The sequence below is a fragment of the Pongo pygmaeus genome, chromosome 2 (genome assembly GCF_028885625.2).
Source record: "Pongo pygmaeus isolate AG05252 chromosome 2, NHGRI_mPonPyg2-v2.0_pri, whole genome shotgun sequence".
Classification (NCBI taxonomy): Eukaryota; Metazoa; Chordata; class Mammalia; order Primates; family Hominidae; genus Pongo; species Pongo pygmaeus.
The window spans coordinates 13,911,471-13,924,542 of NC_085930.1; the positions used below are offsets into that span (position 1 = coordinate 13,911,471).

The 13,072-nt window shown below is 32.7% G+C and overlaps 1 protein-coding gene across 6 annotated transcripts in view; it reads left to right on the plus strand.

Annotated features, from left to right (window-relative positions):
- Positions 1-13,072, plus strand: part of GBE1 (1,4-alpha-glucan branching enzyme 1) — a 278,483-nt gene that overhangs the window by 156,656 nt on the left and 108,755 nt on the right. For all 6 annotated transcript variants that reach the window (XR_010125659.1, XR_010125660.1, XR_010125661.1 and 3 more), the window contains exon 8: positions 12,234-12,349. Coding sequence is in view for 1 of the 6 variants with exons in the window: in XM_054483743.2 (XP_054339718.1) it covers positions 12,234-12,349 (116 nt within the window). In the remaining 5 variants the exon portion in view is untranslated. The remainder of the gene's footprint in view (positions 1-12,233; positions 12,350-13,072) is intronic.

The following is a 13,072-nucleotide window of genomic DNA, read 5'->3' on the forward strand; positions in this document are numbered from 1 at the left end:
GGTGCATGGTTTTAGCAATTCCTCCGTGTCATTATATATGAAGAAGAACCCTAAAAGATTCCGAGGAGCTTTAAAAAGTATACAACTTTTTAAAGAAAGCTCATTTTTAAAGCATAGACTGAATTTTCTAAATTTCATCAGATATCTTGATGTTTTGGGGAGCATAGACTTTTATTTCCTAGAGTGTGCATCACTAGCATTGTAAATGCAAGATTTCTTCTAATATTTTGTTTTGTCTTTTATAAACATATCAGTTTGCCTTTTACTCCAAAATATATATATTTTTTATTTTACCATAGAATAGCTGTGTAAATTGCTGGCAAGAAGCAGATATATGTAGTAGTTAGCAGCTTTGATTCTGCAATAAGAGACCTGAGTTCATTGGCCAGCTGTGTGGGCATATGAATGTTACACACTACCAGTGGTAAAATGAGAATTTTAATTGCAGGGGTCTGCAAAGGATATTGCTTGTGGGCCAAGTGTGACTGCTGCCTGTTTTTGTAAATAACGTTTTATTGAAATGTAGCCACACCCATTCCTTTCCACAGTGCCTATGTCCTCTTTCTCCCTACCACAACTGAGTTGAGTCATGCAACGCTGAGACCTTACGTGGCCACGAAGTCGAAAATGTTTTTTTCTAGCTCTGTACAAAAAAGTGTGCCAAGCTCTATTATTATGTGCACCTTTGAGGGTTATTGTGGGAATTAAATGAAATAATTCATGCAAAGCACTCAGTACAAGGCCTGCCATTTATTTAGTAAGCATTCAATATATATTTGTAAGTATTAGAATTTTTACACATTCATTTTTTTACTGTCAAATAATCAGGTCAAATTGACTGTCATAAATATGCACTGTTATGTGTGTTTCCATGTATCTTTAGAGGTAAAGCACCCAAGCTTGAGAAGTATTTGTTTAAGTAGCCATATTTTGGTGACACTTGGCCATTTCTGCATTAATAACATGCCTGGATGTCGGAACTTCTATTTTGGCCACTAGTTTATCCTTGATTCGGATATTATAAATTATATATATGTAAAAGTTTTTGGTTATATTAGAGCAATATGGGTAGATTGTTAAATTAATCATTGCAGAACCCTTTGAAAGTCCAGGCAGCAATGTGCAAATGCAAAATTTATAACTGGAGCAAACAAAAAGAAGCTGATGATTCCTTAAGGATACTGATGTTTTTGTGGTTTCTTCCTTTTGTTGTCATCACTAGAGATTTATATTACATTTGGGGAAATTTTCAATATTTAATCATAAGCATTTTTATTCCAATGTAGGCCATACATTCACCAATATGAGCTTACTCTCACTAAAGGCTGGCCATATATTTTTTTTATTTAAAAAAAAATTGAGGTATATGTTTGCATGAATGCCCATGTGTGTTAAAACTTCTAATAAACAATACGGAAAGATGATCAGTGAAGAGTTTAATGATTTTACTTCTTATAGTGTTAAACATGTTATGAAAGGTCTCTAAAGAGAAATTGTAAGCTGTGGGGGGAAAGGAAGAAAAGAAGAGGAAAATCTATTATTTGAATATTTCAGTTAAATAATTTCTTACGTAAGTTTTCATCATGAAAATACCACTTTTGTAGGTTTCCAAAAAGTATCATAATCATTGCTTATGTGCCTTTATTTTAGTGAAGTAAAGAGTTTTGTTGTTCTTAATTTCCGATTCCATTTCCAATGACTATGAAAACATTATTTAACTTTATATATTACTTTTCAATTTGTTTATTTTTACTGCTTCCGAGTTAATGTTGTATTTAAAAGATAAATTAATCCCAGCAATTTGGGAGACCGAGGTGGGCAGATTGCTTGAGTCCAGGAGTTCAAGACCAGGCTAGGAAACATGACAAAACCCTGCCTCTACACAAAATACAAAAATTAGCCTGGCGTCGTTGTGCACTCCTGTCATCCCAGCTACTTGGGGGCTGAGGTGAGAGGATAACTTGAGCCCAGGAGGTCCAGGATGTAGTGAGATGAGATGGTGCCACTGCACATCAGCCTGGGCAAGAAAGTGAGACCCTTTCTCAAAAAAAAGAAAAGAAAAGTTAATATTTTATTATGTGAGTGTCTTAGCTTTCTATGTACATTATTAATTTAGTTCAGGTCAGTTTGTTTGAAACTAATATAAATAAAAGGCGTAAGATATGGTTCTTAACATTTAGACAATAATTTATGATTACGTTGGGAAAACAGGACTTACTTGCATGAACCAGTTTGTCTCTCTCTCACATGACATTCATGTAAGAAATAAGAAGATTTTGTGAACCTTGTGCTGGGCTATCAGTTGAGATTGTGGGATTCGGTGCTGGTTGAATTTGGTTTTATAATATTTTTGAGTGTGGATGTCATTTTTTTTCAGGCCATTATTCTATCATTTTCTAAGGCACATTTAATGTCATAAACTTTTGTGTTTGTATTCTAGTAGAATACAGTGAAATCATTCAAATTAGTCTGTATGCTAAAACTCAGAAATGTTAATCTTGAATTAATTTTTCAGTTTAAATTTAAATTTATAGGCTGGGCATGGTGGCTCACGCCTGTAATCCCAGCACTTTGGGAGGCCGAGGTGGGTGGATCACTTGAGGTCAGAAGTTCAGTAACAGCCTGGCCAACATGGTGAAACCCCATCTCTACTAAAAATACAAGAAATTAGCTGGGCATGGTGGTGGGCGCCTGTAATCCCAGCTACTTGGGAGGCTGAGGCAAGAGAATTGCTTGAACCTGGGAGGAAGAGGTTGCAGCCAAGATCGCGCCACTGCACTCCAGCCTGCACGACAGAGAGAGACTGTCTCAAAATAAAATAAAATAAATTTAAATGTATAAAAATATATAAGATGGAGATCAAATAATCTAATACCCTCTTTTCAAAAATTATCACACTGATTTTCAGAGAGATTATCTGTTTATGTACTGATTTTTGCAAAATTGGCTAGAACATAATTTTCTTGACTTCTAATTCAGTGTTATTTCATTGTATATTAAAAATGCTTAGTTAATTTTCATTAAGTGAAGTATGACATAATTTTCTCATGAAATTCATGAAGTCAGAGTACCTGATATCTTTATTTTTGCAAAATCGTATATAAATATGTATATTTAATGAATTATAAGCAGTTCCTAGGATTGCTTGACAGGCTTTTACATTTGCGTCTGCAATCAAGATTTAAGAAGGAAGAGAGGCTAACAAAGAGGAAAGGGAGAGAGGAGAAGAGGTTAGAAGAGGAAAATGGAAGGAAAGAGAATAAGAGACCATATGGATAGCTAGTTTAGGAATAGAGAAGCCATAGGGAGTAAGGAGGAAAGGAATGCATTCTCCAGGCAGAGAGTAAGCAGAGTCTGGAATGAAGAGGACAAGAATTGGGGCATGAGTCAGCCAAGAAAAGATGAGATTTGGTACAGAAGGAGTATCGAGTGGGAAGTTTCTAGATATGTATGCTGCTGGAAAGACTGTCTCAAAAGTATTTTCTTTGAATAGAAAAATTCTGGAGAAATGTGATTAAAACAAGAAAGAATAGTTAAGCATTATGTAGGGAGTCAGTCACACAAAATTAACACATAAAGAAAAATGTCCTTTTCTTATTTCTTCATCCTCTCTTCCTTTTATTTCTGAATGTTTCTGTCCTTCTGAAATTTGTATGTTGGAATTCTAATCTCTAAGGTGATGATATTAGGAAGTGGGGCCTTTGGGAGGGCTCCACGCTCTGAATGGGATTAGCGCTCTTAGAAAAGGGACCCCAGAGAGCTCCCTCACACTCTTTCTACCATGTGAAGATGCAGTGAGAAATGGGCACTTTGCAGCTCGTAAGAGGACCCTCATCAGAATCTGAGCATGCTGGCACCCTGATTTTGGACTTCCATCCTGCAGAACTATGAGGAATACATTTTTGTTGTTTATAACCTACTCTGTCTATGGCAATTTGATATAGGAGCTTAAACTAAGACAAATGGTTAATTTAATAGATACCTTTCCACAAAATCTGATTTTGTTGACTATGTTGAATCTATCTTTAAAGGAAGTCCTATGTTAACGACTACACTAGTGAACTGATAGTATGTAATAAAAATATATTCCTGCTGTGCCTGTCAAAAGTGGATTGAGGGCTTTTCTGAACTAATGTAAGGTGATTTCCAATAACTTTGAATGAGTGTTATATTGTCCAATTTATCCTATGGGCTTCAACTTTCACTCTCACTTTCTGAGAAGCTTAGCTTCACTTCCTCAGAATAGATTAACTGTTTCTCTCTCAATACAGTCTCATACTGCCATATTTATTCTTTGTGTTATTAATCACTATTGTAATTAAGTGTGTTTGTGTTAGTAGTTGTAAAATGTCTGTTTCTCCTGTTAGACCCTAAACTCCACACAAATTGATACTTTGTATTTGCTATTCATAGCTGTGTCCCCAGCACCTGGCATTGTGCCTGGTACGAAGCAGGTAGTTAAGAAATGCATATTGAATGTACAAATAGGTAAATAAAATAAAACTCTAAGAAAAATAAATGCTGAATTTAAAAAAGGGATTATTTAGCTTTGATGTTAGCTAAAACATGCTTATCTTTATGATTTATTTCAGTATGAGAAAATCACAACTAATAGAACACATTGATATATTACAGCCATAAATGTAATTTATATGTAATATTTAAACAAATATTCAAAATTTATTATTTAATAGGAACTCTCATTGATTGGCAGCATAGCAAACACTGCCATCACGTTATACCCATTCCATTTAATCCCCATTCAGGAGGGTGCAGAAATTATCTTCCATTTTACATTGTGGAAAACTGAGACTTAGAGAAGATTAATACAGCTGGCATGACCACATATTAAAATTATGGATATGTGGGAATTACAGGGTTTTAAAAGATGTTGTACCAGGACATTGCCAAAAACAAGAAATAATTTTTAATGTAGTCATGCTGAATGTGGAGTATAAAATTGCAGTTAAGAGGTGAGGTTTTAGATTCAAAAGGTTGAGCTGCACCTGTACCTATTACCTGAGTGACCCTGGACATGGTTTTTTAACTTTTCTAAACCTCAGTTTCCCAAACCATAAAATATCATATCACAGCCTTATTAAATGAGGCTGTGTAACGGGTGGAGTCTGGAAGCTAGTAGACACTTGGTGACTTTGAATTCCTTTTTTTTTTCTATATAATATCACATTTCCCCTTTCTATTCTGCTCCACTCCGGTCAGCCCATTGAAAGCTAGCTCCTTTTGCTTGTGGGAATGTATCCAAATATAATTAGAAATGTATATATTATTTAGCAAAGCTAGTGCAAATTCAAATACCATTGATGAGTGATGTTCGAAATTTAAATATAATCAATAGCAGACCCTATATATTTTCCTTGATTTCCCACTCCTAGAACACACACACATGCATGCATGTGCACACACACCATTCATTTTTTGAAGAACTAGGCACCTCTATATTTTCACCTTTCCCTACCTCAGTTGCTGTACAGCTAGTTTTTCCCAGTTCATCTCCTCTCTAAAATGCTTATCCATTTTTTGGTCTCAAAGTACACTGTTGTAACTTTAAAATAACTTCTGTAGTATTATCCTAAATATCTGCATCTTTATATACGTTATGATAGGGTTTTCCTTGAATATTGTCCTGAAGTATCATTCTGAGGTGATAGTGAAGGAAAATCCTGTTGTAGTATATTTAAAGTCAGTAGTCTGTAAAATAATTATTTCATACTGGAATAAAAATCAGTTCCCAGATACTTTATGTTTGTATAAGATCTTTATTCTAAATTATTTTTTATGCTTATTAGAGCCCAGCACCATGGCTCAGGCCTATAATCCCAGCACTTTGGGAGGCTGATACTGTTTAGATATATGTATCTCTATAAGTTGCCTCAAGTCATCATTTAAAATAAAACTGGCTAAATATAAGTAAATAAATACATACACATAATTATAAATTTAAATGAGATAATGGGAAATTATCAAATTGAGGGGTGTATTTTTTCAATCATAAAATTATTATAATAGCTTATTTAGTCATTTATTTATTTATTTATTTATTTTTGAGACAGAGTCTCACTCTGTCACCAGGCTGGAGTGCATTGGCGCAATCGCGGCTCACTGCAACCTCCACCTCCCAGGTTCAAGCGATTCTCCTGCCTCAGCCTCCCAAGTAGCTGGGACTACAGGCATGCACCACCACGCCCAGATAAATTTTGTATATAGGGTTTCACCATGTTGGCCAGGATGATCTCGATCTCTTGACCTCGTGATCCACCCGCCTTGGCCTCCCAAAGTGCTGGGATTACAGGCATGAGCCACTGCACCCAGCCAATCGCTTATCTAAATATGATAGTTAATCTATTAGAAATAAATCAGAAGGGAAAAATGAAAAAGGAGTATATGAATTGTTAATGTTTCCAAACTTTTACCTTTAAAATAAGCTCTTTAAAGCTGATTACCAGTTATGGTATTAATATGACATTTGTCATGATGCATATTACATATGTTCAAGTCACTGCCACTTGATTTGAACTAGTCATTAGCTTTATTTTGTAGATAAGGTAGAATTTTTTAAACTTGTTTGAAAAACATGGGTGCGTGTGTATATACCTATGTCTATATGTATGTACAGTCATGTACCACATGACATTTTAACAAGCTACCACATATAAGATGGTGATCTCATAAGATGATAATACTGTGTTTTACTGTACCTTTTCTGTTTAGATATACAAATACTTACCCTTGCATTACAATTGCCTCCAGTATTCAGTACAGTAACATGCTATACAGGTTTGTAGCCTAGGAGCAATATGCTATATACCATATAGCCTAGATGTGTAGTAGTAGGCTCTCCCATCTAGGTTTGCATAGGTGTGCTCTATTAGAGTGGGTTATTTTTTCTTTTACACTTGTCTTTTTCCATCATATCAGACTCTTAGCCTTCACTTTTATTCTCACTGCTGTCCACTGTCAATTCCTACACACACACACACACACAAACACACACACACACACTTTATGTACATACAGTCACAGTCACAGACACTTCAGGTTTGCCTTTTGCTAATCTTACTTGACAGATAACCAATTTTTAAGAATACAGGTTAAATTAGAGAAGAACGTGACTTGGAAATTTCTCAAGTATTTTATTTTTTAGTAAAAGTCTAATTGGAATCATTTAGCCTTAAAAGCACCATATCATCCTTTTCTACTTATTTCCTAGAGAATACCTGATTGGAATTACATGTAATACAAATAGAGTTAATTTTAATAAAGTATTTAATATGCTAAGTACAATTTAGGCCTTATGGGAAGAAAATGCTTTATTTTGTTAATGGATATAGATAACTGGAGCTCAGTGGATATAATCTGATTAAACAATATATTAATTTACATAAGATAAAGTTGCACAGAATAAAATCCAGAAAATTATGTGATATTGAAAACTTCAAAACCATAATTTATAATAATTACCTACATTCTGAAATTTCTATTATTACAAGTTTTTAGTAGTTGAATGAACAATTTGTCTCACTAGAGTTTTGTGCTACTCATTATCTAATAGTATTTGAAATTAATATATACAGTAGCCTCTATATAATTCTCAGTGTCTAAAATCCAGATACACTTTATTTTATTATTGATGATACTGTTATCTACTACTAGATATGAATTACTACTTTTCAATCATTTCAAGTTTTCTCTTAATTCCAATTGGCTGTTTGTAATGTAACTTATACAAATTATGAGCAAAACATAATATTTTTAATTGTTGGTTAATTTAATTAAAATTGATTAATTCTTTTAAGTTTTAAAAATAAACCAGGTAGTTTGATGTTACATGTTATTATATTAAACATTGACATTTTAGAATACCTTTGTAAAAATGTCATTTTTATTGTAATTTAAGACTTTTTTTTGGCGTTCTATACCTTTCTCATTTTTCCTTACAATCTACTGCCTCAATTGAAATACATAGATCAAAACATGAGGTTTTTGATTCGTGGTTTTATGATGTACTGTTTAATACCCATTCAGCCTAAAAGCCTAAGGAATATCTAAGAGGAACATCATTTTTTCCTTTATTTTTTTTGATATTTAGCCACTGCTTAGTAATGTCTCTTATTTATTAATATACAATATTAGTAGGTTTAGTAACATCCAGTGAACTAAGTTGCAAATTTTGAAAATCTCAGAGGTATTTTTGGACCACAAATAAATAGAACATTAGGCAAATAAGCTTGGATTACAAAATGTAATGTCATTAAATAAATGTCATTATATTTGATTATAGTTGCTCACTGAGAGAATTTGTCTATATTTCATTATAAAGATTATTGGCAGAATGTGAGACAATCAACAGTTTTTGATTTTAGGGATATTTCCTAAAAACCTTAATATTGGAATTATCTGTGTGTGACAAAATTTCCTTAATAAATCCTCATTACTTGATTACAGGTTGAATATTTCAGACATCTAAGCCAATTAGAATCATGATTATTTTGATTGCCAGAAATCCTTAAATGTATGTATTATCCATCGATGTATTCAGTTTCTATATTAGGCACCTTTGATTTAAACATTTTTTTAGTGGTTTATGATTCAAAAGAAAGTCAATTGCATTTCATTATTTTTTTTCTGTATATTAGAGATTTTGTTTTGCTCCAAAAAATAAATTGGGAGTGTGCTCATCAATTGACTATGCACAGTGTGAGTAGCACAGTGCTAGTTTCTAATATATGTGTTAATTACTTTAAGATATAAAGCTAAGAGCTAAAATGGGTTACTTCTTAAACACATTCATTGTGACCAATGAGATGTATATATATATATTTGACATCACTATCTAAAAGTTAGCATCTAGCTCCTCCAATTGTTCAGAAATTAGGCTTCTGGCCAGTAAGTGGTTTGTAAAGACAGGCTATAAAAGCTGTAAGCCAATGGAGTAATCTAAGTCCTGGCTTGTCTGTTGGAACGCACCAAAATAAAACTGTGTCTTAAATTCTGCTGTATATTTTTATGAGATTCTAATCAACTGTGTTATGGGCTGTTTGATGACATTTTGAGGTAGAAAAAGTAAATTGCCTTTTTTATTGTACTTTTTACCAGACATTGTCATACTCTGACTCAAGGCAAACCATTCGGTTGAGGTGATTCAGTTCATTTACTACTAGAGAGAACACTGAACAATATTTCTAATTCAGTCATAGTCTGGAATAATTCGTAACTCCTCTTTCTCTCAGCACTCCAAAAAAGGAAAAATGGAATTTATGAGTTTTGAATTTGGAAATTATGACAGTAGAAATAATATTGAACATCTTTCAGAAATCAGTATTTTCACTGGTGACGTATTCTTTAAGCTTGCTCTATTTCAAAGACAAATCTTAGATTCAGTGAACTAGTTCATTCCTGTATGAGATTATTGTTTTCATTCTCCATGTGGCTGCTGGAGGGTAGGGTGCAGAACAGGGTACCTCTGCTGGATGTCCTTACATACTTGGATCTTTAATGTATATTTGAGAATCTTCCACTTGATTCTGAACTCTGGGTACCTATGAGACAAAATGATTAGGGAAGAAGTTTTTTCTCCAGTAATGTGTCCTATGTATTTTATAATTATATACAAAAAGGTTGTGCTTTTGTGCAGAAAATTTAACATAGCATAACTAAGACTACTATCCTTAGAAGCTGACAATTCATTTTTTCTTATGCAACAAAGGCTAGTTATTTATAAAATGTTACCCTTATAAGACTAGTTATTTTTGCGTAACTGATACGAATAATCTGGTTTTAGAAAATCGACTTAGCGGGGAGGGATAGCATTTGGAGATATACCTAATGTTAAATGATGAGTTACTGGGTGCAGCACACCAACATGGCACATGTATACATATGTAACTAACTTGCACGTTGTGCACATGTACCCTAAAACTTAAAGTATATTAAAAAAAAAAAAAAGAAAATTGACTTAGCCAGAGAATTAATACTTTTAACTTTTGCTTTGCACTTGCTGCTACTAATTTTAAATTTTATATTTGGCTTTTTCTTAGATCCATTTCCTGATATTTGGTTAAAAAATAAAACTTTCTAAATTTTTGTTATTTACTGTTTTGTTCTAGATAGTTTACTCTCATAAAATTTTGTCTATTGTGTTTCATTAATGATTCATAAAATATAAAAGAAATTAAAAGCACTAGAAATTTGATTTATCACTTTAATCTCGTAGTGGTTTTTAAAAGACTGTTTATGATTTTCAGACAATGTGTAAGAGTATTTCAGAGATCTGAAGAATAGCATGCAGTTTTTAACCCATGAGAACTTTTTAATTAGGTGCTCCATCGTCACTATTGTTTCTTTTCTGATTATCACAGGAATTTTTTTGTTGTTCATACATGCCAAGAATCTGTCTACTAACATAGTTATTCCCAAATGTGTCTTTTTATTTTAATATTTTTAGACACAGTTTATTTCCTGTTTTGGTCAAGAGTAGAATAGATTAAATATTGCAGTAAAAGGAATCAACAGGACTTTCATTACCTTTGACTTTGATGAAACCTGCTGTGACACTGGACAATTCTTTCTATTCAGTGATCAAATTCACGTCCTTTCCCTCTTCTGTGTTTCACTGAATTGCAATATAATTCACTTATCTTTCCCTTTACTTAGAAGAGTATATCCTTTTCAAAAAATTATTTTCAAACGATTATTTGTATGCAACTTTATTCAAGTCTTCTTTCTAAATTCTCGTATAGCAAACTTGTTACAAAATATAGATATATGCTTGGGGACAGGGAACTCTCTTCATCTTCCTTTCAATTTTGCTGTGAATCTAAAACTCTGAAAAATAAAATTTACTAATTATAAGAAAACTATAAACAATATGGTAATGAAAAGTCCTATGCAAACTAGAGTGATTTTGATTTTATACAGTTCTAGTATATCTCCTTGTTTCTATTCATTTCTTCTGTTAAACAGGATTTCACCCTTAAACCGTATGAATGTGCAATTATAGAACCATAAGCAAATACTATCTTCAAGGTTGCTTAACCTTAAAATCTTGAACCTCCTGTCTCCCTTTTATATCTATTAGATTTCTTGGATTTCTTTTCTTTTTGTTTTTTTTTTTAACTTAGTAAGTTTTCAAAACTCAAAGTAGCTTATTTAAAACAGTTAATTACTAACAACACTCATCTTTCCCCAAAGTTTGGATTTACAATTCTGAAGTTAATTTTGATGACTTAATCTTCATTTATGTCAGATTGTTCTTTAATATATGGAAGGTTTTAAAAATACATAAATTTCAACTGGGGTAAAGATTTGTGTACACTGTTATGGAGCTTTGTCATTAAACTAAATGAGGTATTAAAGTCTTAAAACCACAGTTAAAATAAGATAGAGAACTCAACCATAACTATATGACTAAAGAAAATACTAATTGATGATGCCTTCTTTTCAGTTGTCAAAAACAGACTTGTTTCGTGTGGTGTTTTTAATTGAGCTATACAGTTTCTTTGTTTCCCTTCTCTTTTTATGGATGCAGGACTCTTAAACTCGTAAAACTTTGTACTTTATTACACATGTGGTTTTTGGTAACTAGGTTTTCTTTTGTTTACCTCCACGAAACAACAGTCTAGTCAATGTAATATTGCTTATCATGTGGTTGATTTTCTGTTTTTATCTTTTACTTTTTATTCTGAATGATATCTGTTTGAAATTGTAGCATGAGGAAATATTTTAAGCAAAAAGTCAGTGAAAGTACTTTTTCTACTGATAATGAAAATGCTTTTTCTGAAAGGAGAAAAATCACATAATTATGGTTATATTACATGAAAAGCCTTTTTAAAAATTCAGGGACTGGTAATAGATTTTATTCCTTTGGTTTTTTTGAACACTACTATGTAGTAATCATTTTTCCGGTTGCTGAGAACACAGCATTGAATAAGACAGGGTCTCTGGTTTTGGAGTTCATGTTAAAAAATGTTTTCCCTAAATTTTCTTAGATATTAAGTGACTTTGTGGACTATAAAAATTAATAATTTTTCCTTTTAGAATGAGTTTCATCAACCGACTGAGATTCTTGTTAGTTTTGTGACTTTTATATATGTTATGTTTCTTGAACATTATGATTCTTGAGATAGAGCCCTATAATTTTAGTTAATAGCAAACATAACAGTTAAGGAAAATGCTCTTTACATTTTGCTTAAATACGTATTTCTCTTATATTTTAGCTGGGAAGTTTTACGATTCCTTCTGTCAAACATAAGATGGTGGTTGGAAGAATATCGCTTTGATGGATTTCGTTTTGATGGTGTTACATCCATGCTTTATCATCACCATGGAGTAGGTAGGTAACCTGATATAATCAGGTTTGGGGTTAATTGCAGAAGCTGCAATAGACATTACTGGTGTCTTGATTTTTGTTAGTTCCATTACATATGCTCTCTCTGCAGTAATTTATTATCCCATTTTGGCAAGAGGTAGATTATCAGTACATTTTATAAGTAAACAAAAGGTAATCATTTCCTTTGAAATATATCTACTGAGTATGCTATCATTCGTGTGTAGCTTAAAATTTTTTTGAGGAAACCATTTATTATAACACCCTTAGGATGTGAACACTACAGCACTTCCAATGAAAATAAAAAATAATGAGAACAGTTGTGAAGGCATAGGTTTTTACATATTACACATTGAATAAAATAAGTATTTTAATTGTAGATTTACCTGGTTAAAATTAAATTATAAATTAATTTGAAATTAAATATTTATCAGACTCTCAGTTTAAAAGTTGTACAAAGAAGTAGTATCACAGAATACTAATCCCTCAACAGATGACATGGAAACAATTATTATTATTATTACTATTATTCTTGAGACAGTCTTGTTCTGTTGCCCAGGCTGGAGTACAGTGGTGTGAACTCAGATCACTGCAAACTCCATCTCTCGGGTTCAAGCAATTCTCCTGCCTCAGCCTCCCGAGTAGCTGGGATTACAGGTGCCCGTCATCACACCCGGCTAATTTTTGTATTTTTTTAGTAGAAACGGGGTTTCACCATGTTGGCTAGGT